General features: G+C 55.4%; 1 protein-coding gene across 1 annotated transcript in view; it reads right to left on the reverse strand.

Annotated features, from left to right (window-relative positions):
• Nucleotides 1-27,141, reverse strand: part of KCNQ3 (potassium voltage-gated channel subfamily Q member 3) — a 197,196-nt gene that overhangs the window by 30,358 nt on the left and 139,697 nt on the right. The window contains exons 2-4 of the mRNA XM_028533674.2: nucleotides 3,383-3,473; nucleotides 1,728-1,854; nucleotides 333-505 (exon numbers count right to left, since the gene is read on the reverse strand). Of these exons, the coding sequence (XP_028389475.1) occupies nucleotides 333-505; nucleotides 1,728-1,854; nucleotides 3,383-3,473 (391 nt within the window). The remainder of the gene's footprint in view (nucleotides 1-332; nucleotides 506-1,727; nucleotides 1,855-3,382; nucleotides 3,474-27,141) is intronic.

The following is a 27,141-nucleotide window of genomic DNA, read 5'->3' on the forward strand; positions in this document are numbered from 1 at the left end:
CCCACCTCACGTTGCATTAGCCCATTTCACCCCAGAGGCACAGGCATTGTGATCCCTGTTTCAGAAACCAGGAAACTGCAGGTCAAACGGGGCCGGGTGGCTGGTCATTCGTACCTGCTGGAGCTGAGACCAGAGCCCAGGCCCACCTGCTTCTGCTCACCCCAGCGAACTGATCACGCCCCTCCCCCTCTTCCTGCTCCTCACTGTCACCATCATCATCGTCAGTGTAGCCGAGCGGCCCCCCTCTGGGAAAACCGTACTGGAGGAGGCGCCGTGGAAGGGCACAGCGGGGAGAAGGCCACGTGGTCTCGTGGCCTCCCCGTGGCACCTACTTTGCTGTGGGCGCAGATGGCCGAGCCCAGGAGCTTCCAGGTGCCGCCCCGCCGGTCCATCCGCAGCATGCGCAGGATCTGCAGGAAGCGCAGGCTCCGCAGGGATGTGGCCAGGACATTGCCCTGGTTGCCCACGGCGACCACGGGCACAGAGGCAATCAGCACGAAGATGTCTGGGAAAGAGGACAAAGGGCCAGTGACCGGAGCCGTCCGGGGCTACAGCGGGGCCAGCACGGCGGGTCCGCCGGCACATGCGCAGGTGGCGAGCACGGCTGTGTTAAACCGTGACACCCACCACGCACAGTCAGCAGGATGACTCTCCTGTGACAGAGGAGGGCACGCAGGATGGAAGGTGCGGCTGGAGCCACTCGGCATGTTCTCCTGATACAAGGAGAATCTGCTGGAATGGAGAGGAGGGCCAGAGTGGCTGAACTGAAATACTTGGAGGGAGTCAGAGGAGCTAAGATGATGTAAACACCTTGAAAGGTAGTGAGCACCCCGTGATTAGAGGTATGAGAGCAGTCTGCGTGACCAGCTGCAGGCCGCTGCGAAGGGGACTGGGGCGTCAGACAGGAGGGCTTGTTGGACCAAAGGCCCATCGAGGGTCCGTCCGGCCCTGACGTTCTGTGGTCCTGCACCTTCAGCCACCCCTGGGATTCGACACTTTAGGTCCCCTGCGCATCTCTGCAGCAGACGCCATCAAGCCCCTCTGTGATTTCAGTAGGAAGGTCACGCGGGCCCACACGGCACCGACACGGTGAGTGGGCTACCCGAGTGCCTGCGCCCGCACGCGGGGCTCAGTGACACCTCCACGAAGCACCTTTTGGGTGCAGACACAGCAGCATGGTGGCGGGGGAGGGCACAGGGACCAGGCTCGTCCACACCTGGGTGTCAGGAGGGAATATGCTACTTTCTACCTGTGTGCCTGTTGCATGACTCAGCTCGGGTGCCTCAGTTTCCACCTCTGGAGAATGGGCATAACCAGGTCCTACAGGGGCGATTCTCAACCGGCAATGGTGTCGTGCCTGCCGCCCCCACCGCACGCAGCCAGTCTGGAGATGCACGGGCAATGGGGCTGTCACCGTGATGGGGGTGCTGCTCCTCTAGGGACTGCGCTGCTCAACATCCTGCAACAGGCTGGCTTTTCCACAGCCCAAGTGCCAAGTGCGCCCCCCGCCCCATGAAGGACCCCTGCTCCGTGGGGTCATTGTGAGGAGCAGGCACAGCAAGGGGACTCCAGCTCACAGCGATGGGGGGACAGGGGACGGGTTGGCCTGGCTCACGCAGAGCCCCGTGAATTCCCAGAAGTAGCAGCATCTGCTGAAAATGTCCCCGGAGAAAAAAGGCACCGACGGAAGGGGACTCGGCCCCGGTGGGCTCCGGAACGGGACTTACCCAACATGCACAGCGGCTTCCTGGCGAACTTCAGCCGCCCCCGCCAGCCCTTGTATCGGCAGCAGCACCCGGCGGCCCAGACCCTCAAGGCAAACTCGGCTCCGAAGACGAAGATCGCGAACGTTTCCTGTGTGGAAGACGAAGGAAGAGACCCGGATCAACCGCGGTGTCCGCCGGGGCCGCCGCTCTGCTGGTGGCAGGGGGACAGCAGGTGCCCTCCAGCCGGGAGGCAGCTCCCGTCCTCACGCTGATGGGCTAACGGTCCGGACAGCCAGGCTTGCAAAGTGATTGCTTGTTCTTCTTTCTCTGTGTGCCAATGGATCATTACAAAAAATATCCCTCTGATGTATTAAGAGTCCCTACGAAGTGCAGTTGGGTTGAAAAGAGGTTTCAGTGAAACCGGCTGTGAATCCCCGGGTGTCGCCTGGCCCCGTGGCCGAGGGGACTGCGCGGACCCTGGGCCGGGCGACACCCAGATTCATCATAGAGTGTTTCATCAGGTTACCCTCATTTCACGTTTCGAGAAACCGAGGCAAGGAGTGGCTCAACAAGGTTCTCAGGGCTATGGAGTGGCAAAGAAAGAACCCCAGGCCGGGGCTCACGGACCACTGCGTGAGCTCCATGCTGCTGGGTCGGCCCCGCCTCCCTCTCTCTCCTTGGTGGTCTCCGTGGGACCCTGGGGGGCCGCTGCTCTGCAGCAGTCCCAGAACCTAGTCCCTGGGAAGTGGGCTCACGTGCTCAGGTCTCAGCTCGGGGCCGTGAGGATCAGACGGTGAACACCCGCCCTCAAGAGGAACCTGCCGATCCTGGAGCCAAGGATGGCGTGTCCGTGTGAGCACAGGTTCTCCTGTTTCATGGACCCTAACTGGGGGGTGGGGGGTGAGGCTGGCCCCTGTTCCCCAAGGAGGCTGGCCAACCCCTCATTCAGCGAGGGCGGGGTCCGTCAAAGGGCCAGGGGCCAGGGCTGTGCGGGGCTGCAGGAGGAGCCAGCCCTTCCGGGGGCTTCTGCCCGGCGCAGAGGAGGCTGCATCCAGCCCGTCCGCGCGTGCTGCTCACCTGGTACTCCCACATACTTCAGGCGGGGATGTGGGGAGGGGAGAGGCAAGGGTGTCGGGTGGCTGCTCAGGATGTGGCCCCCCTCTGTCTCCACCCCCCGAGGGGGGAGAACAGAAAGTACAAACAGGCAGAGGCCCCCAGGGGGGGGGGAGGCAGAGGACTGAAAGTTTAATGTCACAATGGAATTTTCACTTGGCCTTGCATGGAGGAAGAGACCCTTGAGGTTTACAGGAAGGAAAAGCAGAAGTGGGGGTTCAGACGGAACACCCCTCAATGCCAGCTTTCCGAGGACCAGGATGCTGTGTTTGGGAATGTAACGGAGGTGCATTGCTTTTTGCTCTGACTGTCTCTCTGACCTGGAATAACAAATGGCACCCCCCCTCCACCTGTGCCCCCCACCCCCCCACCGGCCACAGACCTAGCCGTCTGACCCCGGCGTTGCTTCCTCCTGGGCCGCCCCGGGTCAGAGACTCCAGGGAGCCAGCTCCAACCGGGCAGAGCCGCGCCCAAGAGCAGCCTCCTTGCCTGCGCCGCGGAGGACCCACCAGAAGCGTCTACCCCAGAAACGCCGCGGCACCGCGGCGGGCCCGCGGTCTCACCAGGAGCAGAAGCCAGTCTCCCGAAACGGTCTCGTACTCCTTGAACGTGGTCAGGACAGCCAGAATCAAGCAGCCCAGGACGATCAGGAACCTGGAAGGGAACGAAGAAGGGGACTAAGGCAGCGTCGAGTCCTGGCGTGCTCCCCGGCTGGGCGGGGGAGGAGGGGACAGACAGCGGGGTGAGGCCGGAACCTGCGTGGGACATGGGCATGTGCGGTGGCGTTCCCTTTGGCCTCGCAGCAAATGGCGAGGCAGGCAGGGGAATGCTCCAGCTGCAGACAGCAAGGCTGGGAGAGGCGAGACACCCTGCACGCTCCCACTTTACCAGCGGGTGGAAGCCATCCGTTAGTCGGAATTCGAACTAGATCGCCTGGCCCCAACCCCAGGGGCGGCAGAGCTTCCCGGCCCAGACCAAAAGTAATCACACACTTCCGTAAGTCATCAGGAATGGGAATTAATTAATGACATACCCTGCACATATAGGACTATGATTCTCAGACATATAAAAAAAGTTCTTCATGCAAAGAAAACAAAAACTCATTCTAAAAATTGATCAACTCGGTGAAGACCTCTATCACCTGAGTATGTTTGGGGTTTTTTTGTTTTCTTTTTTACAGCCAACAGGTACTCAAGGAAATAACCACTTTTAATCGGGGAATCTTCGGAATTGTTTGTAGAATTACAAAGCGTTCTCCAAGCTGGAAGGAACAGGAGCCACCACACTGCATGGCCCAGAAGGCCGGTCCTTGGAGAGTCTTAGAGGGGTTGGCTGGCTCACACGCCTGCCCTGGGCAGGAGCAAACTGCAAACAATCCTCTTTTTTTTAAGATTTTATTTATTTATTTTTAGAGAGGGAAAGGAGGGAGAAAGAGAGAGAGAGAGAAACATCAATGTGCGGTTGCTGGGGGCTGTGGCCTGCAACCCAGACATGTGCCCTGGCTGGGAACCGAACCTGTGACACCCTGGTTCTCAGCCCAAGCTCAATCCACTGAGCCACGCCAGCCAGGGCCACAATCCTTTGAGACCTCTGTCTGTAAACTCCATGTGTGGGGTGGCAGGGTGCGCCCGTGACTCATTGTTTCCACAAAGAAAAGGGGCTCCTCTTCCCCCTTGGTGGGGAGCCTTTGGTTCAGTGGTCATCGCTGGGTTCCCTGGGTGTCAGAGAGGGAATATACGAGCCAGGGCCCGTGAGCAGGGCTCGCTACCACACACTCAAGCTCTCCTGCTCCACAGAATCTGGTTCTCCCCGTACTGGGTTCCAGTCCGCGCTGTTTCGGCTTGCCTGTGTACCCACGTCTTCATTCATTCAGTACTTATATGGCACACAGTGGGGACACGGAGCTGTATTTCAGCGATGGATGAGCTGCACCTGTCCTCATGAGCTCACAGTCCCGACAAACGGGCAGCTCTCTCGTGGGTAATGGGAAGGACCACGAGGTAAGGAGGTTTGGACGTGTCTGCTCCCAGCCTCGCTGGGGGCCTGAGTCCCCGGCTCTGAGCCTTGGCGATCCTGACCACACTTTCTTTGATCGGCATAGCTGCCGATCTGCAGACCCGAAGTTCAATGTTTGCAGCCCCGCCTCAAAACCCGAGCAAGATTTTCGACTCCTTCCTGCGTTTGGTTCTTTTACTTTAAATTCATGACCTTGACCCCTGACTGGAATCTGCTGAGCCTGAACCCCTAGGTCGCTTTGCAGGGGATGAGGATGGGATGACAGAGACCAGGATGGTAACCACACCCACCATGAACTACTCTTTGGTGAGCACCGACCACCCACCACTTCACAACGGCCTCCCACTGTCGAGACGACCGCACCCACCTTAGAGACCAAGAAACTCTTCTGGAGGGATTACTAACACCGTGGTAATCGTGTGGTCAGTAACAACGCCACAGTCTGCGGTCCAAGGTCACAGGTGCTCCCCGTGATGCCCGGCGGTAGCTCAGTGACTTTGGGAACCCCGCTGGGCCCGCAGGAATGACACGTCTCCCTGGAGGTCACAGCTGTTATAAGGACCACGGGGAAACAATGGGTGGGAAATCGACGGCTTCTCCCGGACACGGGCCCAGCGCCCATCTGCCAGGCCCCGGGGGCCCTGCAGGGAGCTGAATCCGTCTCTCCAGATCCTGCCAGTGCAAACCCTTGTTCCCTCGAGGTTTTATCTCTTTGTCCACAGGCTCTGGAGACAAGACCTAGAGGAGAATCCCCTTCTTCCTGTTCCACTGTGGCACCTTCAGCAATGTATGCAACCCTCTGCCTCTTGATTTCCTCATCTGTGAAATGAATCCGACAAAATGCCTGTCCCCTCAACTGCTCAGTGACGAAATCCAGGCCAGGCGCCCAGAAGCACGCCGGGCAGAGAGCCAGCCTTCAGTGCGCGTTAGCTGCCATTCTGTTGCGACCCACTGTCTGCACACCCAGTGCCCCTTGGCCCCGGGCACAGTCCTGGCTCTTGGGATGCAAACAAGAATAACACGTAGCCTCATTTTCAAGGATCTCTTAGTCCAGTGGACTAAGAGAGTCCCAGGAGGGTGTAGTTGAGGTCACGGTCCCAGGGTCCACCATGAGCTTTGGGAGCACAGTATGGGAAGCTTCCAAGGGACTGCGGCCGAGGGAGGGACTGGAAGGATACTGGAGGCTTAGTTAGGGCTGGCCGTATGTCCCAGCGTACCCCGGACATTCCCCATGCTATGCGTGTTGACCTGGGCCGTGGCGCCCAGGGCATCGTGCACAAGTTCACGGGCACAGAAGCTGGTTTGATCTCCTCCTTTAGCCAGGGGTGTAGGCCTTCCGTGACCTGGCCTTGCCCTCCTCACAGCCTCGTCCGCTGCTGCCACATCCCAGGCCAGCCGCACCGAACCACAGCATTTCCACAAACTCTTTGAGCCCGTGGGCTGTTTTGGTGCTCCCCTTCCCTGCCCACCACCCCCATGATTCCCTTCCTCCGCTCGCTAATGCCTCTGCTCACAGTGCCAGGGGTGTTTCCGTCTAGGTCTTCTCACCACCCAGCTGCTCTGTGCACACGCCCCTGGGGGGTCCCTCCCTTGGGGTCAGAGGTCCTAAGGCATTTCCATCCCAGTCCTGAGCATCACAGAGGTCATTTATAACCGTTTGCTCACACCGGGCAGTAGACAAAGCATACCCTCCAGCACCCGGCACTACCATCCCCTCAGGGCGAGACGGCCTTCGTCTAGTGAAACGGTCTATAGCTCCAGGTGAGGCTGATAAACTTCTCGGCAGTAACAATTAAGAAATCAGAGACGGGAGCTGACCTTGAGGGCTGGGAATGATAAGGAGATAAGGCCTAGTCAGATGCTGAAGGGTTTTTAAGAGCGAGATTGTCTGAAATTTTAAGTCTGCGGCCCTGGATGCGAGCCACCCACCACAGCCCTGGGGGAGTGGCTTCCTCGTGAGCTGGCTTCTGACCCGGAGCTGAAGCCCGTGGTGGCCGGGAAGAGGGCACAGCTCGGGGCCCGCAGCTGACTCATTCAAAGAGAACCAAAGCCAGACTCTGAGATGCCCCGACACCCCCTATCTGGAATGTATGTAAATCTTGGAAGATTCTCCGAGGAGTGCATATCGTGGGCATACCCTAAGGTGGCTCCCAGTGAGTCACACCCCGAGTGCGGGTGGCACTTTTGACTTGCTTCTAGCAACAGAAGAAGGCAAAGATGACGGGCCGTCACCGCTCAGTCAGGTTCTGTGATGCAGCGAAGGCAAGGCAGTAACACGCCCGTGCCTGCATTCCTTTATGTAAGACTCGCTCTTAGCAGAATGCAGCCAGAGAGTCTCCTGCTGGCCTTGGAATGAGCCACTGTGTTGTGAAGGGGCCACGACACAAGACACCATGGTGGCTTCTAGGACCCAGAGAAGCCCTCAGCCCATGGCCAGCATGTAAGAGGGACCTCAGTCCTACAACCACAAGGACCGACCAATCGGGTGAGCCTGGAGAACGCCCAAGCTCCAGAAAGGAGCATAGCGCAGCCGGAAACTGCTCTGTGAGGCCCCCAGCTGAGGATTCAGGGAGGCTGTGCCCAGGTGCCCCACCCACAGACACTGGGAGACAGTAAACATGTTTTGGTATCGGCCACCGATGCGTCCGGTCTTGTAGAGCAGGGGAACCCCCGCGTCACCCCCATCTCATCCGTCAGACCGCGTCCGGGCTGCACTCGCATGTCTGGTCTACGAGACTCCACTCCCTGAGGGCAGAGACTGTGCTGTTTCTCCCCGTACCCCAGCGCCGACCTCAAAGTCTGGCACTCATTAAGGACCCCTGTCTGTTTAGAGGATGGATCAGGACAGTTTCAGAGATGAGCCATTGCCTTTTCGTTGGAATAAAATGCCAAGGATATCCGGTGGTCTTGGAGAGACAAGGCAAAGGGGATACAGAAGGGCTTGGCTGGGCACATGAAGGGTTTGGGCTTTATTCTCCAGACGATTTTACACACACACACACACACAATGGGTATATACATATATGGGTATATACAATATACCTCCACACCCACACCCGCATCATCTTATCTGTACTCACACCCATCTCCGCGTCCATCTCCACATCCATGGCTACATCGTGTCCACCTGTACCCTTGCATCCATCCTCATCCTCATCGTCATCGCCGTCCCCAGATCTCATCATCTACACCTATGTGCGTACCTACACCTGCACCGCCCGCCTCTGTGTCTTGTACCCACAGCAGGGTCTTCGTTACCTGCGCCTCGATGGACTAAGGCTGCCCTGTGACAGGACAGAGGTCAGGAGGCTGTGGTCACGGGCTGCTGAGAGAGGGAGGGAGGCTCCTCTGGAGCGACGAGTCCCCTGAGCGTGGACAAGGGCCCCGGTGGTCTCTCGGCAGGATGTGTGACTCATGGGGGGGGTGTGGAGGCCCAGCAAGAGGGGCCTCTGCAGAGTCCCGGGATGGGGGGGACACGGGCCGGTCACCGACACCAGGACTGACAAACTGGGCAGGGGACCTGCTGAGCTTGAGGTCCACGTGGAAAGGGCCAGCAGGCTGACTGAAATTCAAGTCTCAAGCTTAGGGCAGAGGAAGGGATTGGGGTCCTCCATCTCTTTCAGCTGCAATAGTCTCCCACCAAACCTCGGTTGCAGCCTGGCTCCTGTCGGCAGGGAGGGTGCAGGACCAGGCTCTCGCCAGCGGGGGGCAGCAAAGGCCCGGTGAGCTCAGCACTGCCTCAGCCGTAAGGAAGCAGAAGCACCAGCAAGCTCTGGGCTTCACTTCCTGAGGTTTGACATCATTCATCTGCACAGCCCGACACACCAAGGAGGCTCCTTCACCGGAGAGGAGGAGGAGCCGTTTGGCCTCTGCATGTTGCACTTTACTCTTAAAGTACGAACTGGGTTTCAGGGGTGGAAGCAGACATGGGTGGCCAGACACAGTGGCCCCTTCTCCTGCTGTTCGGGCTCCCCACGCCTCCCTCATCACTTCCGTCCTCCTCTGGCATGGCGGCGTCCTTCCCTGTGCCTTGGCTGCTTGCTTCACCCCCCCTTTCTGTCACTGCGTCCTTTCCCTAACTTCTGCTCCTCTCTGACCCTTTCCTCTGTCTTCCTCTTCCTCCTCCCCCCTCCGCTCCTGGCCCAACACCTCCCTCCCTTCCCCTCCCCCCACCAGAGCCAGGCCTGCAGGAATGAGCCAGGGTTTGTGGCTGAGTGTTGGGCAGAGCCAACAGCTGCCCTTCTGTCTGCAGGGCCCTGGCTGTCTTTGCCAGTAAGCCAGCCAGTCAGGGTCAAGGGTCTCAGACAAGCCTTTAAACCAGACACCGTCTCCTACAGGCGTCCACCCAGGCTGGGAGCAGGGCAGGACATGGCGGCGGGGTGGGGGAGCGTGGTGCAAAGGGCAGGAGGAAACAGACAGCGGAGAAGCCGCTTTGTAGCTGCCCTTGGAGTCTCCAGTGTCAGGTCCAGGGGCCGGGACGAGAGCCAGCACCCCCAAACCTGCGTGTGAAGGAGCCGAGCTCTCTAAGGAGCAGGTGTTGCTGACATCACAGCCCACCTGCCCTGATCCTCAGCCACCATCACTGCTCCTTGCTCTCGAGCAGAAGATGAAACCGACATACAGCTCCACGTCAGAAAAATGCCCCAGAAGTAAAGCACCCACTGTGTGCCAGGCATTTCCTTATTCCCAGCCCGAGGGCTTCTGGGAATGACAGTGCCCAGCCCCAGGGGTGCGCTGCAGAAGCTCCGGCCCAGATCTGCCTCCAGCTCTGCTGTTTACTCAGACAGGAGCCTGGAGAGGGTCCCTTCCTCTTCCCGGGCCTCCGTGTCTGCGTCTGTGACAGGAGGGGGCTGGAGAAAGATGACCCCAAAGGCCCCCAGGGCAGTTGCTGGGGGGTCCAGGCTGGGAGGCCTGGAAGAGCTTTCAAAGACAAACGGGCTTCAGTTCCCATCTCTGAAGCCCAAACCCGAGGTCACTCGCCACCTAGGGGGCTGCTTCCTCCTCTGTGAGTGGGAGTGACAACTGCTCCGAAGGCAGGGCTGGCTGCCGTGAGCAGTGAGGGGACAACCACGCTTAGTGCACTTGGCACAGCACACGGGCCGACCCCCGCCAGCGACCGCGGGAGTGACTTTCAGCTCAGATGGGCCCGGCTGGTGGACCACTCTGCCATTCCCTCAGACCCGGGGTTCCTCATTCAGAATGGGCACATCCGCTAAAAACTGGAAGACGCGGTAGCTGCCTGCTGCCTGAGTCCCATGATGCACTGCACCATCTCCACCGTCTGAGTCACCATTTGGCTACTTGTCACTATTCCCGGATCCCTCCAGCCTCCCAGAGAAGACCATGGTCATTTTGTTTTTGAGGGGGCGGGGGTGGGGATGGGCGGAGGCTTCTGCCTGAGGATGGGGCTACCAGGCTTCTCGGGAGGCGCAGCTCTGTCCCGTGCCTCTGACCTCCCCCGTGCGAGCGATATCATCAGCTGAAATGAGCAACAGTCCCATTAGCACTGTTGCCAACACCCCCTCCAGCTCCCGTGTTCATGTGACATTTCCAGATAAAGGTGATGCTATCCAAGCTCTGGCAGGTCACATCTTTCCTCCGGAAGGGCCGAGCCAAGAGCCATTAGCTCCAAACCGCCTATGCCAGCAGGACACGTGGGCCAGGTTGAGTGGCAGACGGGGGCGGGGGGCGGGGGGGGGGTAGGATCTGAGCCAAGCAGGTGGAGAGACACAGGCCATCTCTGGATGTTTCCTTGTTTTCCTCCAGAACAGGCCAAATCTCTGATACGTCCTGAGATACTAAGTTCGGTCCGGTCCCCAACCCCCTCTCCCCATGAATGGCACTCAGCTCATCCTGGGCAGGGGGCTTCCCACGTACTAGGATTTGCTGGGGACCTGCCGCATCTGCAAAGCCTGCTCACCAACACAGCCTTTTTACTCAACGTGTAAAAGCTGCATTCTAGGATAGTCGGTGCTGGAAAGTGCTGTGAGGTTGTATTTTGGGCATCTTCTTCCTGTTGCAAGCATCTGCTGTGTTCTTCCCCCAACCAGTACCAAAAAGGAAAGAAAGGAAAGTTTCAGGACCTAATCGTACCAAGCAGACTTGAAGATGGTCTCCAGGGACCCATGCCTCCTGTCATTCCCCCGCGTGGTTAATTCCCGCTCCTGAAGGTGGCTGGGGCCTGGGATGAGTTTCTAACCAGCAGAATACAGCGGGGTGTCACTTCTGTGATCAGTTACGAGAGTCGTGACTGCCATCTTGCCAGGGGCCGTCTCTTGCTGGCTTTGATGAGGCTGGCTGCTGTGCTGGAGGGGGCCACGGGGTAGTGAGCTAGACCTGGCTGGCTTCCAGCCAACAGTCAGTAAGGAAGCGAATTCTTCCAACAACCACCAGGGGGAGTCTGGGAGAGAATCCTGCCCCAGTCAGGCCTTCAGATGCGCCCCCCGCCTTGGCTGACACCTGCACTGTCGCCTTGGGGAGACGCCCTGAGCACAAGACCCAGGACACCCGTGCCTGCCTCCCTCCCTGATGTACACACACCGAGGGCAGGAATGCGTGCTGCGTTCGACCGGGAAGTTTGGCGGTGGTCTGCACGCAGTAGCAGGAGACTCACCCCCTGGAAGCCACACGACCTTGGGCAGATTTACTCTTCTGAACCCCAGTGTTTTTCGTCCACAACACAGGAGTGACAACTCAAAGGATTTCCGCTATCTTCGTCTTCACCCCAGTCCCTGTAGCTGAGACGCGGCACAGCAGAGCAAAAATCCTTGTACCTGAAAGCCTCTTCTCGGAAGAGGTTTCCTTGCCAACAGCCTTGAAGGTTTCACAGCAGCCTGTGCGTTGGGGTGCACAGCCTTGCAGGTCAGCCTCCGCCTCCGCCTCCGCCTCCCTGCCCGCACGGCGTCCGACAGTGCGGTGCGAACCATTTGCAAAGCCGAACCGCGGAACTTACGATGGATTCGGGGTTTCACAAAGCGGAGGGATATGAAGGTGGAGGGTTGTTCTCAGCACAGGAAAACCATGAACACGTGGCGATCCTGCTGGAACCACCGAGGACCTATCAATCACAACCAAAGGATGAAAGCCCTCGTGCATTCCCTCCTCCCGAATGTTGAGAAAAGACAATGTGAAGTCATACTGCAGTATCGTGTCGTTTCAGCATAAAAACAAGTCCCCGAACTAACCCTTGGTTCCGTCTTTGTTCAGGCTCACCATTGGAGCGTTGCTGCAATTACAACCGAAATTCTGTTGACTAGGAGATGCGATACACATTTTTCATGACGCTTTTGTAATAAGGCACGAATAAGGTAGTTCTCTTCACTGGGAGGAAGTTTGGCTCCCATTCTCAGCAGATTCTCTCTAAGTAGACAGTCACCGGTTCCCATGAACTGCGCAACAAAGGGACCCTCTGAGCCGCCCCCACAGGATGGTCACGTGGATCAAAAGACAGCCTTGCACGCGGGCTGCCTAGAATTCCCGCAGAGAGGAAGCATTCGTTAGATGCTGTTTCTTACCTCTTTCCTTCTCACCTCATGCTTCGAGAGGAGAGTGAGAACATCGCCTTAGAGTCACCCTCTGTGTCCCCGGGGTCCCCATCCACAAATCCAACCAGCCGTGAATCCAAAGTATTTGAACAATAAATGTTAGGTTGCTGCGGGCTCGCGCTACATGTAGTTAGGGTTCCATTCGCCGTGTCTGCACTAAACATGCACAGACTTCTTTCTTCTCCATGTTCCCTAAACAACGCAGTACCACAACTGGTTACACGGTGTTTATATTGCCTTAGGTGTAGGAAGTAACCTAGGGATGATTTACAGCATACCGGAGGATGTGCCTATGCCACATGCAAACAGTACAACAGTCCGTACAAGGGACTTGGGCGTCCCTGGGTGTTGGTGTCCACGGGGTCCCGCAACCAATCTCCTGCGGATACCGAGGGACAACTGGACATAGCAAAAATCCACGTTCTTTGAAAGCTTCTACATTGTTGAAATGAGGTAAGACAATATTAATAGTGCTCATAAATAAGCACACACAAACCTCTACCTGGATCTTTGTCCGCATCAGTCCCTGTCCGGTCCACATCACCTTATAGGCCCACAGGTGTGTGCCAGAGACACAGGTGTGACAGTCTAGACCAGGAGTCGGCAGCTTTTGGCCCTCGGGCTGGCCAGCCAGCTGCCTGTTTTGGTCAGTAAATTTCCAGAGGCCACGGCCACACCTCTTTGATTATATTTGGTCTGTGGCTGCTTCTGTGACCTGGTCAGAGTAGTTGCCACAGAAACCGTCTGGCCCACGAGCCTGAAAGATTTATACTCCATCGGTTCTTTAAGAAACAGTTTCCTAACTCCTGATCTAAAGGGAGAGCCAAGGGCGACTTAACTCAGTCCGTGCACTGAAGGCGTGGTGCATGTCTAATGTGGTGCAGAGAAAATACTGAAAACCTAAGAGACTCCCTCTTCACAACACCTGTGTTGACTGGATACAGATCATTTAACACAGTTAGAGGAACAAAATAGGGCCACACTGATGTGTGTGGGGGAAAAGAAATACAAATTTAGGGAAAAGGATACTAATCATGAATAAAAATGAGTGCAGGGCCTGCAGCTTAAGCTTTGTTCGTTTCACGGTGAATCAGTCTCTGGAAACATCTGGGTACGTTTCATGGTGTAACGTTTCCACACGTTTCTTCTCGAGTGTTCTGTCTTCCCATTAACGGTTTTTAAACAAGCCAACCGCCCTCTTTGAGCTCCCTGTTGCAGTCTCGGGAGCCTATTTGTGAATGATACTGTGTTGCTTTGGGCTGCAAGGAAGGCAAACTTCATGACCTCTCCTGCCAGGGAACAGCCCGGGCCCTGGGGCCGGACACCGCAGGGTCTCAAGTCCAGGCTCACTGCTGGGTTTCTGCTTCCTCATCTGAAGGTCGGGAATAAAGCGCCCAACTCCCAAGAGGATTCAGAGAGACGAGAGATGGAAAATGCTACAGGCAGGCAGTGGGCACTCAGCTGTTGGTCCTTTCCTTCTCATTTGCCGACACGCATGTCCATTTACAAAAAATATTTTAATTGGGAGCATAAATTTAGAAACAAGTTTAAATTCTGACTTCACTATGTACTGCTGCGTGACTTTGGGTCAGCAACTTAACCTCTCTGATCCTCCAATCCCTTGTGTTCATGTTGGGGAAAAGTATTCAACCTCACAGAGTCGTCGTGAAGTCTACATGTGCCTCAGTTTCTCTATCTGTAAAGTGAGAACAATAAGATGCTTAGGCTAGTGCTTGATAAATGTTAGCAATCATTATTATTAATATGATTTATATTTTATTATTCCATAAAACACGGTGCCTGGGAAATTTGTGATTTCTCAATAACCGGAAGCAACTGTCATTACTACAATTCACTTGGAATTCAACAAACGTATGTCATCTTTGGGTAACTCTACCAAGAAATACTGTATCATTTCATCATCTCTCAGACACAATTAATTGTAAGACTCATAACCGTACAGACTACGGAGAAAGCGAAACTGCCAATTAAGTCACTGCCGTCACTGATTGTATTTCGCCGCCCTCACTTAAGAGATGTTCAGATGGGCGGAAATATGCATTTAGCATTGATGGGATGGAGGCAGGTAAGACTGCCTTAGGATCGCGTCCTTGAGGACAAAGCCTTCACCAGCACGAGGTGTCAGGATGACTGCGGGCGTGTGGGAGGGGCTGGAGGCGGCAGCTGTGTCCAGGCACCAGCAGGGCACCGACATCCAGGTGTGGTCCACGTTCCTCTGGCCCACGCCCATCTATTCCTAAGGAAGCTCCGCATCTGTTTGGATCTCCACACATGTCACAGCTTCATTTCACAGGGACGCACAGTCCCATGTTCTCACGGAACTAAGCTCCTGGGGCTCACCTGGGGCTCACCTGGGGCTCACCTGGGCAAACAGATCAATGCGAGTCAGGCACTGGGATTCGGGGCCCCCGCAGGTGCTCCTCGGGGCCCCCGCAGGTGCTCCTCAGGGCCCCAGGCGTCCCTCCGCTCCTGGACTAACCCTGACGGCAGCCCTGTCTACAGTGACCTGGCTTGGAATCCAGATTCCCTTTCCTGTGAGCGGCCTGACTTCCAGCCAGCAAGAAGCTCCGTCTGCTAGAAGGAAGGGAAGACTGGCACCAAAGGACGGAGGCGCTTCCCCCAGGACCTCTAGCCGAGGGACAGAGGTCCTGGGAGAAAAGGGAGCGAGTCTTCCCAGCAGCTCTGACATTATCCCAAGGAGGCATTCATCTCCATCCCCACACAGTGGGCCGCCTTCAGGCTGCAGACTGTGGGAAGAACGCCACTGTGGAATTGGCAGATTACGGACTTTTCTTACCATGCCCCGGAGACTTTGCACGTTCGCATATAAAACCTGGTCCTCTCGGGGGCCCAGACCAAAAGGTGGGAACGCCTCCCACTTTCTGACCCCATGAGCACCTTCCCACACACGGCTCCCCCGTTTCTTCGGAGAGCCGAACACAGGAGCAAAATAATATCTGGGTCCCCTGCTGCTTTCCTCCCCTCAGATTTTTTTTTCCCTCTCTCTCTCCTTTTGGAAATCTCATTAGAATGGAAACATTTAGTGGCTTCAAGTTTCCAAAATGAGAGTGATTAAAAAAAACACAAACGGCCGTGGGCCTCACACTAGTCGTGGCGCGGCAGGCGCACATCTGCACGCCCAGCTGCAGGGTGCAGACAATAGCCATCAGGGCTGATTGTGTTCAGCAATCTCCCCGTCTCCCCTCGCCCCTATTTCAGAGCTCCTGGATCGTGACGCTATCTGCACGCACTCAGTCCTCCCTCCGGTGCCCGTGCACTGAGCAGTCACCCTGCACCCAGCCCCGCGTCAAGGTACGGAGTGGGCCCGAGACCCGGTTCTGCCCGTGGGATACTCCTGGCGTGTGAGGACACACGTATTCCGGTGCAGAGAGCCCAGCACTCGGGTGGGCGTGGCCCACGATGGTCCAGAGCACCTTCCTCAATGCGCTCTCACAGGGGCCAGCCCTCAGCTACAATGTTGAGAACCCACGACTCCCTGGGCCTTGGAGACACCCCACCCGTCACTTCTTGCTAAGGCCGGTCACTTAGGGGGGGAAACACAAGATCATTCACAGCAGCCACGGGTGTTGGGAGTCACCTCAAGCTTGGGTTCACCTGGCTGCACTCTTCCCAGCTCCTAGGACCAGAGCCCAACTTTGTAAACTGAGGCACAGTGTTTATCCTTTGTGGGGTGCTGAGAAAGCCAGGGGCGGCGGGGCACCTGTGTTGGTCTATATGCAGCAAAGGAGGGATGAGGTGGGAAGGGAATGGCAGGGTCAGGAGATTCGGTTCCCAGTCTTTGCCACCAGCTACCTGAGCGAGTTGGGTGAGTTGACTCTGAGCCTCAGTTTCCCCTTCTGCCAAATGGCTCTCACTAGCTTGGGAGATGGCCCCGGCCACCCTCCCCAAGGGCTCTGCGAAGTGCTGCTGGACAAGAAGAAGAAAAGGCAGGAGGGAAGGGTGCTGCGAGGGCAGAGGGTGAGAAGGACACCTCCCAGGGGGGTCCGAGGGTTACTGACACGTGAGCCACAAGGCCAGTGAGTGTGAACCCCACGCCCGTCACCCTCAGAGGGGGTGGGCCTGGTAGAACCACCCCCCCCCAAGCGGCCCGCCCGTCTCCCCACACAGGCGAATGGCTGGCCCTGCTGCCCTGCTGACCGCCACCCCCGCCCCGAGCCCCAGGGTCTGTGCTAAGCCGTGCTCTGTCCCCTCTGCCCCCTCTCCAAGTGCTTGGAGCCCCCGATGCCCCTGCTGTGCCTCGAGACCCTGCTGCACATCCAAGTCGCCAACCTGTTCTAGATCCAGAAGGTGGAGAGAGACTGGATGCACCTGAGCAGAAGACCTACTATGTGCCAGTCAATGTGCTCAGAGCCGTGCATGATCTTCTCCTTGACTCTCCCACCTCACCCCTAAGTCTCTCTCACAATTGTGTTCTTTAAACCCGGCCTCTTGGGACAGAACTTCAAGTGTCTTTGCCACCCCGGTCCTTCCCCGTGGGACCCGTTCCGCCCTCCGTGCACTTACTGGGGGACCCCGAGACCCACTCAGGCTGCCGTCCTCGGGCTGCGGACAGGCCCTCCTCCCCTCACTCCGCTCTGTCTCCGGATGTCACCACCCACCCCCCTGGGCTGTGACACTGGCCTTTCCCAGGTGGGAACAAACTACTAGGGGTCCCTCCCTCTGGGCCTGAGCCACGCCCGGGGCCTCTGCGCCCCACACGGCCCCTGCAGGCAGCGCCGCGGGACTGCCTGGGGCCGGGGACGGCGGGCACGTGCTCCCTCCGGCCACACCGCAGCCTCCCCGGGCAGCCTCTGAGCTCACTGGGGCTTGGCACCCGCGCGTGACACCGGTGACTTTTCAGAGTGAGCTCATGGAGCACTGACACAGATGCCCGTCCCATTTATTATGGGATCCTGAATCCCTGACCAGTGCTTATTATGGAAGTGACTTCTTCCTGGACCTACGCACAGGCCCTTACATTTATTGGAGCTCGGTTTCATCTGCTCACACCTGGCCCCCACCTTGGCCGCTGCCATTGTTGTGGAAACTCACACCTGCCGTGGGAGCATGAGCTGTCCCGTCCAGCACGGCCATCTGGACGTCTGGTGGTCTTCCCAGTGGCCGTGGACTCCACCGACGGAAGAGCCGCTCTCCTTCCCCGACATCGCCTTCCCGCCTACCCAACCCCTCCCAGGAGGGAGGGGGACCCTGGCCTAGGCTTGTCCCTCCCCTGGGTCCCCCCCGAGCCTGTCTCCTGGAGACTGCTCGCCAGCTTGGCAGGCTGGCCTTTTCATCTCTCTGTGTCTGAGAGCGGCTGCTGGTCACACGCCAGGACGGGGCTCAAAGACCCAAACCAGCGCCAGTCACGCTCACGCGGGTCCTCCAAGGCTCACGTCATCCCCTGTACCCTGGATGGTGGCGGCAAAGCTGGCCCCTGGGCTGTCTCTCTCCCACTCCCAGGCCACAGGCTTAGAGGATGTGGGCAGAGAGCTTCCCGAGTGGGTCCCTCTGAAGGCCAGCCGCCCACTGGCAGGCTGTCTCGAGCTCTGGTGTGAAGCCACCCTCTGCCCGCGGGAACCAAGACCCCGGCCCACTAGTCAAGGTCCCTGCAACCTCATGGGGCTCCGATGGGCTCTGAGTGGTCAGTGTTTCTGGAGACTGCGTGACGGGGCTGCACAGGAAATGTGTCGTGAGTCCAGCATTTCAAATAGATTGTTTTCTCTCTCTTTAGAGATGAGGACACTAAGTTTTCTCCTTGAAATGAGGATGAGAAAAAAAACACACAGAGAGAAGGAAAATATGCAGAATGACTCAGTAACTAAGGTGCGTCACTAACGCACTGAACGTGGGTACACTCGTGAAGATGAAGTGAGGGGTGGAGGAGGGCAGTGCAAAGACCCCGGAGGGAGGGCAGAGACCTGTGTCCTGGTCCTGGCTCTGCCCCGACTACCTGGGTGACCCGGGGTAAGTCACTTCACCTGTGTGAGCTACAGTTTCCTCCTGGCAACTAGATAATGTGCGTAGATCCTTTCCGGTCCTAATACTAACACACAGACCACAAGTTAAGTAAGAGTTGTGCTCCCAAAAATGTGCGTAAACTTATTCCCCAGCTGAAGTCGATTTTAAGTAAACTGAGCTAATATTTCTTTCTTTTTTTCTCTCTCCCCTCTCCTCCATTTCCTTCCCTCCTTTCTTCTCTTCTCTTCTTCCTTCTTTCAGGAGCAAAATCCTTTCTTCGAGGACAACCTTACACTGATGGTCAATAAATACAACAGAAGAAAGGGAGGTGCTTTATGGGGGGAATGATACCTGTTTGTCAATCCCTGACGTCACCCACCCCCCTCCCCCTCCCTCCACTCACACAATTGGCACCTTTCGTGAAACACTGGATCAGGCTATTTCCTTCGTTGGAAGACTTGTTGCTTTGATAAATGCTCTGCCTGGGAAAGCAAAAACGTCTTGACCCTACATGGCTAACAAGGAACTTTCACGTCATTACCTTATTTCCTCTTTTCTAGGAGCCCCAGGCTAGGGAATCTGCCCCATCACACAGGTGGGGAGACCTGGGTAAACAGCCCATGGGAACTGCTTTATCTGTGATGGAGCACAGGGCAGGAAGTGCCTGCCGGGTGGGGGCAGTGCCCAGCCAGTGACTGATGGGTGGCATAAGGTGGGCGAAGACCCACTTCCTGTCTGGGGCCAGAGCAACTCTGAGGGGTAACTCACACTGTGGAGCTCCCTGTGGGATCAGGTTGAAGCTGCTCTCTATGGGACTTTGCTGGAATTGTCCCTTGGTTTATATTCAGTTCCTTGGAGTTAGATTTTGGGGACTCCGATGTAAGACAAAGGGGAGACTTGAAACTGAGGGTCCACAGTTGTCAGTAAACAGAATTATTTTGAGAATGTGCAACAAAGCATAAATGGCCACATTTCTGTGCGTAAGGAGTTGTATGTCATGGAAGAGTTGTAGGCTAGGAGGCCTGAGAAAGGGAAGATGAGAAACTTCAAACAGAAAAGAGGGCCAAACCACATGGGGATAGAAAACGATGACAACAACAAAAATAGCAATACCAATACACTTCAATAGTCCCAAAGCTCAGGAAAGTTTGCTCCATGTGCAAACGTATGTCCCTGGCGCTCTGAAGGATGTCAGAGGAGCGAGGGGCCGTGTTCCAGGTCTGGGACGTCACACATGACAGTGGGGAGGCACCAGTCCCCTCCCAGGATGCTCTCTGTGCAGGACCTCTCCGCCAGAGGGTACAGGCGAACATGACCAGACTCCCATCCCGTCCTTCAGGAGCTCGGGTGAAGGGAAGCAGGCTCCCCGCAGCGGGGCCACAGGGTTGGAACGAATTCCACTTGGATCCCAAAGGACAGGGAACTTCAGCTGACACCTGGGTTTCACCACTTTGATTACAAAGACCCCAGTGGAAGGGACAGGTACACAAATAACTCCTAATGGGGTCCAAAGAGAGTGTACACAGAGCTTCCTGGAGGGAGAGAGCACAGCCCATCATTCGGGTGTTAGCATCTTAGGAAGCCCTTGGTTGCTCCCAGTCCTCCCGGAAAGCGTGCAGAGCGAAGATGGGGAGCGTGCGGGTGGTGCTGCTCCCGAGCGCACCCGCATTAGTTGGGTAAGAAGCGGCGGTGAGCAAAAGCCAGTTCATAGGACGCCCGAGAGCCGACTGCTAAACCCTCAGGCATTTTGGGGGGGCTGTCGTTAAACACAGTTGGTGTTAAAAACTAAATTATATAAACTTACAATAAAATAACTGTAGTAAAACAAAGGTGATAAAGGCTCAAAACTCATCACTACCTGATTATCTTGCATTTCACTGTGCTCTGTGCCACCGAGGTTATTTATGTCTCTGGGCATCAGTATGGTAGAAATATAATGGTGTATATTTCACCCCTGTGTCCCGTGACGTCATGCTGGCGGTTTGAAATTGACCATGGTGGGATTGTTTATGCCGCAGAAATCAGCCAACGCTGCAAGTTGGGGCTCTATCACGACCCCGCTCAGAGACAGTTTTTAGCCATTTACCAGCACGCCCCTGGATGAGAGTCCTGAAGGAGCATCCAGACAGTGTGAAGAGGAAATAAATAAAAGGGTGTCACTTGGTCGTCCAACACAGCTACTGACAACCTACTATGTGCAACGTATGAGTATGTACAGCCGAGATGTTTTTGTAGCTGGCTGTAGCTCTCAGTCAAAGCCTACTGGCTGGGCCAACGGGGAAGAAGCCCGTGTAGAACCCTGGACGCTCCATCTATTGAGCATGCTCAGTAAGTTCATTTTGATGGTTTTCCAGCTCATAGGCAGCTCTGGCTCCACCTAACAGCTGACCCGGAGCTGCCAAGGAGGGGCCTGGCCAGGCCCGCTTCAACAGACAGATCGGGGTCATTTAAGAGCAGCCCACTGAGCGTTCGCACGCAAATGGCCTTCCCGGGCTCCTGGGGACGCAGTTTGTTCTCCCAAGGAGGTTGCATGCTCAGTCTTGTTTGCATTATTATTAATCTGCTTAGCCAAGCGTGTGTTTGTGGGTGCACAGACTTTGCAAAACGGGCCTTTTTCTTGAAACCTAAATGAGGGAGGTTTTATGAATCTTATCAAAATGACCATCTATTTGGCCAGTATCCCAAGGAGACTATATCTCTGCCCCATTCAGGTCAGATAGCCCTGGTATAACCTACAGGATGGGGAATGAGTAGAAAAATGGGTAAACGCCAGGCGTGTTGTGCACCTGGGGGTACCCGGCACAGGTGTCACCCAGGGGATGGGGCTTACAATAAAAAATGAACAGACCCAGTCATGGTGCATCCTTAGCACCCAACATCGCCCCTGCACAGGCTGGGTGCCCGGCACCATTGTTGAATGACTCTTGTGCCATAATTCTAACCACAGTTTTGACGAAAAAGGGTCTCCTCATAACAGGAGACAGAAAACCATCATAAAAGAAAAGGAGGGAGAGAGAGGGATTTGTAAAAAGAGTTAGGCTCTTTTCATATCATGTCTCACTTAATCCTCACAGAGTCAAGAAGGTTTTATCAGCCCCATGTTCTGGAGAGGAAAACTGAGGTTCGTCAGCCTTCCTGGCACCTCACAGGGAGGAAGGGCCGAGGGCGGTCAAAATCTGGTCTGTTGCGCTTCAAAATCCATGTTCTTTCCACGTACTCTGAGACAGGGAACTCTTCCTGGAAATACATAATTTAAAAAGAAAATGTTTCCTCGCCCCCCAGGAAATACGAATTTCCTTACCGGAGAAGACAGAATATTAAAAGCACACACCAGCAACACAATAATGGCCTAGCGACCCCTCCTCACTTCCTTCCTTTTTCCTTGACCACAAAGGCATGGTGGGGGTGTGTATGTGTGATCGCTGACCTTTATTTTCTTAAACACTGACGTTGGCTTCAGAAGTAATCTTGGTGCTAAACTCTACGTAAAGCATCTCTACCCCATAAAACTCTCTGTAAGGTGAGTCATACGGCCTCTACGTTCAGATGAGAAAATTCCGAAGAGAAAGTGCTTCAGCCAAGGTCAATGACAGCAAATGGGACAACAGGGAATTGAGTGCAGACTCCCGTCTGTCTGGAAGCATTTTTCCTCTGACAGTTGTCCAGAGCTCCAATGGGCAGGGCAACTATATGGGGACCTCACACAATGCAGATGGGATTCAGCAGGTGTGGGGTGAGGCCTCACCAGCTGCCAGGGCATGCCAAGGTCTCAGGTAATAATGAATCCTCAGTCGTGCCCAGGGGAGTCCGTTTCCCAGTGCTCATCCCACTGGGAGGGGTCAGGTCTTGGCTCATGCTCCTGCCTTGGTGAAATCTCCAGCTCAGCAACCACACGGGGGCCCACCTGGCCGTCGGTGCCCACAGGGGTCTGACTGCCAGCCCCTCCCCAGCCTCCTCTTTGTCTCAGGAGCCCCACAACTTCCCTGCCCTCCTCTCAGCCCCCACGCAGCAACCACCTCTGTGAGTAAATGGCCCCTGAGCCTGCAGTCCTGGCCCCCAAATCCAGTTGCTGTAAGTAGTCCCTGTGAGCTGTTTAAATGCAAATCGGATGACATCACTGGAGCTCAATAAAGGGGGAGGCAGCAGCGCCCTCGCCAGGCCCCAAATCCTCTTTAACGGGAGAGTTTTAATGTGCTGTGGGTACGGTGGCTCAGCCCAAGATTTCATTGAAAAGAAAATAAAAGATTTTGTTGCTGAAAAGAAGTCAGAATGCCTCTGGCCAGGCTGGACGGAACAGCACGCATCCCAACGACGGAGCATGTTCAGTATTTCCCTCGGGTCCCTGGTTCTCTCTCCACTGCACGCGGCTCCTTCCCTGCAAACAGAGTTCTCTCCATGCCCACACCTCCTCCCCCCCCCACTGCCCCCTCCCCCCGTACTGCTTCCCTGAGCCCCCCCACGGAACGAGCCCCCCCACTGGCAGAGAGCAAAGCTCTCAGGTCTGAGTGTTCCTCCAGATCCGCTCCCTGCGATTCCGAGCACGAAGAACAGCAGGGGGACGTGCACACTCCAGGCGCGTGTTCATAAGCAGCCCGCCGAAGACTGGACCCGCGGCCTGGCCGTGCGACCCCGAGCGTGGGGACAGTTAGGCACAAATAAGCAGCCACCACCACGGCCACCACTCCCGGCCTCCGACTGGAGGGGGAATCTTGAGGCTTTCAAGAGGCACCCCGGCGAAGGTAAGCGGATTCTCAGGAGAGAGGGATGCTGAAGCCGAGAGAAATCAGTATGCTCGGCCTGGAGCCGATGAATTTTCTTTCCCCCAAACGATTATTCTTTTCAAAAATACCAAGAATATTTTATGATGAGGGAAGTCCCTCCCTTTTTTTTAAAGATTTTATTTATTTTTAGGGAGGGAAGGGAGGGAGAAAGAGAGAGAGAAACATCAATGTGAGGTTGCTGGGGGTCATGGCCTGCAACCCAGGCATGTGCCCTGACTGGGAATCGAACCTGCGACACTTTGGTTCCCAGCCCGTGCTCCATCCACTGAGCTACGCCAGCCAGGGCTGGAAGTCCCTCCTTTCATCACAAAGCCCAGCAAAGCAAGCCTCTGTTTACCCCATTCATATAGATGTACGAGAATCCCTCAAATTGGTTAATTCCCCACATTGGCCCCCTGGTCCCAAACCATCCAGGACACGCAAACTCACAGTGGCGCCATAAGTATTCTTGGAGTGAACACGTATGTGGTGACGCCTACTGTTTGCAAGGCAAGCAGGAGCTACTTGGTATATAATTGGCGGCTAAGTTGAATGGTCTACTTCGATCTAGAGAAGGGAGGCTTGGGGTGGCCTTGGATGAGGGGAGGTGCTCTGCCTGGGTTTTGGGTTGGTGGAGAAGATGACGTTGGGGGAACCCCAGGAGGAGCAAGGTCTGGGGGCAGGGAGATGCATCTCCTTTGCTAGAAACAGCAAAGAGGCGTCTGGCCGGGAGAGAAAGCCAAGAGCCACTCGTGGGACAGCTTCACACCTGAACCAAGACCGCTAACACCAGGGCACTCGGCCAGGGGAAGGCCGAGGACGGCGGCTTTCCTATGGCGCGGGGCGTCCAGGTGGGGGTGTGTAAGGGCACAGGGGCAGTGGTCACATCACTGTGTGTTTTATGTGGGTCTGAAAAAACGTATCATTGCGCACACCCGCTACGTGACTTCAAAGACGGGACTGCTCAGGGTCAGGCTGAAGTGATGGGAATGAGAACCGGTGAGCCCACCTAAAGAGCAAAGCACTAAGTCAGCACCAGCTTGGAGGTGACAAAGATCTCGAAGATGAACAGGAGCGGTCGGTAACTGACACCCTTGCCGAAGGGCACGCTGCGTGTGCAGGTGCTTTGCTCATTCTGCCTGTTCATTCGCCGTGGGGAGTCCTACAGTCAGCAACACGGACAGAGGAGAGACGGTGGACAACACTGACTGACTGGCTTCTCGCGGGAGGGAGGGAGGGATGGGTGGAGGGGTTTTAAGGACCTGCTAGGCACCAAGTGTGGCAGCCCGGGGGTTCAGAGCATGATGAGTGGCACAGTTTTCCTCCCAGGGAGCTTGCGGCCCAGAGGGGCCGGCAGCTCTGCACACGGCTGTGATCGCTGTCAGGAGCATCATTATGGAAATGCGGCCAAAGCACAGGGAGACGTGTAGGAGCCCTTACCAGTAAGGACAGCTTGCAGAGAGAGGGACAGCCATTTGAGTTCAGCCCCTTTGGCCAGATGGGACCATCATTTGTATACACTGCAGCAAAGGTGCTTAAGGAATTCTAGTGCGTGATTCCCAAGATGCTGTGATCACTGAGAAAGCCCGAAGGCCACTAGGACAATTACAGCTTCTGCAGTGGGTGACATCAGCCTTCAGGGCGCATGACAATGCCCTGTAGAACTTCTTTTAGAATGACACATTCCGGGACACACACACCCCAGCCCCCTCACTGGACTCTGATATTATATCCTAGGAAGGTGGTGGACTCAATCTGAAATGTTAGTAAGCCCCAAGGGGTTCTGACGCGGTACATATGCACCTTGAGAGACAAACCCCTACAGAGGACAGGGATCTTATTTTGATACCTCAGTACGGAGCACAATGCCCAGCAGGTGTCGAATGAACGTTGCTGAACAAAAGAATAAATAAATTATTAAAACCCAATAACAAATCTCAGCTCCGGAATAATATTTTGTCTCCAAGTGGATTTAACTTATTGATTTGAAATTCCCACTAGCATTCTTCCAGAAAGCAATGGAGACAGCCCATAATTAAAATCCAAACACGCACAGGTGCCAACAGAATGAACTGCTTTTTAAACTTTCATTTTACGGATTGAGCAGCCCAGGCTCAGGCTGAGGGCTGGCGGGCCTGCCTCCTGGCCGCGGACACTTTAAGGGTCTACGAGGCCTTGAAAGTGAGGTGATGTTCTCTGAAGGACAGTCGGCCTTGCCCCTCCCGGACTCTGCCCCGGCTCCCCGCATACTGGTCTCAGTTAAGGGGAGTCTGACGCACCAACGTGTCAATCAGCAGGGACACGGTGTCCCCTCGAGAACCACACTCAAGGCATGCTTTCTCATTTCGCCACTCTGTCTCTGAAAGCTGTTAGAATCATTGTGGCTACTTGTGCCAAAGGGAGCAGGATAATCCTTTTTGTAAGTGGCTGGAAAATGAACTAGTCTCCAGTCCTTGTTCAACTCCAGTACCTGGATCCAGATGCTGTTTGAGCCTTCAACAACACTCTGTCCCAACTTTCCATTCTGCCCATTAGAATCTGCTTTGCCTAGCACCAGCTACGTAGTGGTCATTCGATGAACTGGAATGAGGGTGGAAAGACGGAAGATGGAAGGAAGGGGAAAGGAAAGAAGGAAGGAAGAAGGGAGGGAGGGAGGGAGGGAGGAAGGAGGGAAGGAAGGAAGGAAGGGAGGAAGGAAGGGAGGGAGGGAGGAAGGGAGGGAGGAAGGGAGGAAGGAAGGAGGGAAGGGAGGAAGGAAGAAGGGAAGGGAGGGAGGAAGGGAGGAAGGAAGGAAGGAAGGGTGGGTGGGTTAGGTCCCATTATTGAGTGTCTACTGTTTCAGCCATTACGCTAGGCACTAACAGGCTGATGGAGAGAGTAGACATGGTCCCTGCCCTGTCTGGGCTTACAACTTACAGGACAAGGCTGCATGAGTCGAGTATTTATGGTAAAGACAGAAACAGAATGGACCCACCAGTCTGCCCCCTGTTTGCCAGTCAGGAAGCGACTGGATGTGATTCCCAGCAGCACTTGCTCTGTGTGAGCCCCAAAGAAAAAACTGCATTCGGTAGGTAGAAGCAATGGTGAGGAATTTTGTGCATAAATGAAAAGAACTTCAAACACATCTTCACACTTCTAATGGGGACTGGATGACTCAAAGACCAAAGTAGCAAATGTGGAGTGCCATGGTAGGAGGATTTACACCACAGGAGGTGGCAGACACTACAAGCCAGAGTCTGTCTTTGCAAGCAGTTATTAAATACTTGCTAGTACACCACTGGTTGCAGAGTCCAGGCTAACAGCCTAAAGGACCCGCATGGGTCCAGAATCTCGAACCAAAACTGCACTTGGGAAGGAATGCACTTCCTCTCACCCGACCTCAGCAGAGAGGTGCAACTATCACACGGGGCATGGGAAGAATGACCCTGAACGCCATTGTCAGTGGTCTGGGGGGAGACTTCGATGTTACATGCAGTAGGTCATCCTCCCATTTCTGTTTATCATGGGCCCGTGAGCTCGTTCCATGCCGACCTCCCACTGCCCTGTGACTTCCTTGCCCCATGAACTTCAGACATTGCTTAGACTCAGAGAAGTTCAGGAGCATGACCACGTTCACATAGAAGTTAAAAACGACAAGACAAAACCCCAGTAGGATTGTGTTTAGTTTCTTCAACAGCGAATAAACTGCATTTGATGGAAACTCCACCTGCTCACGCATAACCACTCATGCACAATCTCGTTGACAGTATCAAAGCTACTGCAATTAGCCAAAGGGAGTGCCTGTGAACTTGACTTACCTTTAGCTAAGACCCTGGCAGTTTTGCCTCTGGGTAAACATCTTTGATTTAAACAAATTAAGTTCACATGACTTCTCAACTAGTGGGCTTTTTCTTTTCAAGAGTCCAAAATACTCAGGTCTCCAAGTGACAAATGAATAATTTATTGAGAAATGTGGACATAGGGGTACCATACTACACTGAACAATTCGCTTATCCATCCATCTGGTCATTCATTTATTAAGGC

The sequence above is a fragment of the Phyllostomus discolor genome, chromosome 7 (assembly GCF_004126475.2).
Source record: "Phyllostomus discolor isolate MPI-MPIP mPhyDis1 chromosome 7, mPhyDis1.pri.v3, whole genome shotgun sequence".
Lineage (NCBI taxonomy): Eukaryota > Metazoa > Chordata > Mammalia > Chiroptera > Phyllostomidae > Phyllostomus > Phyllostomus discolor.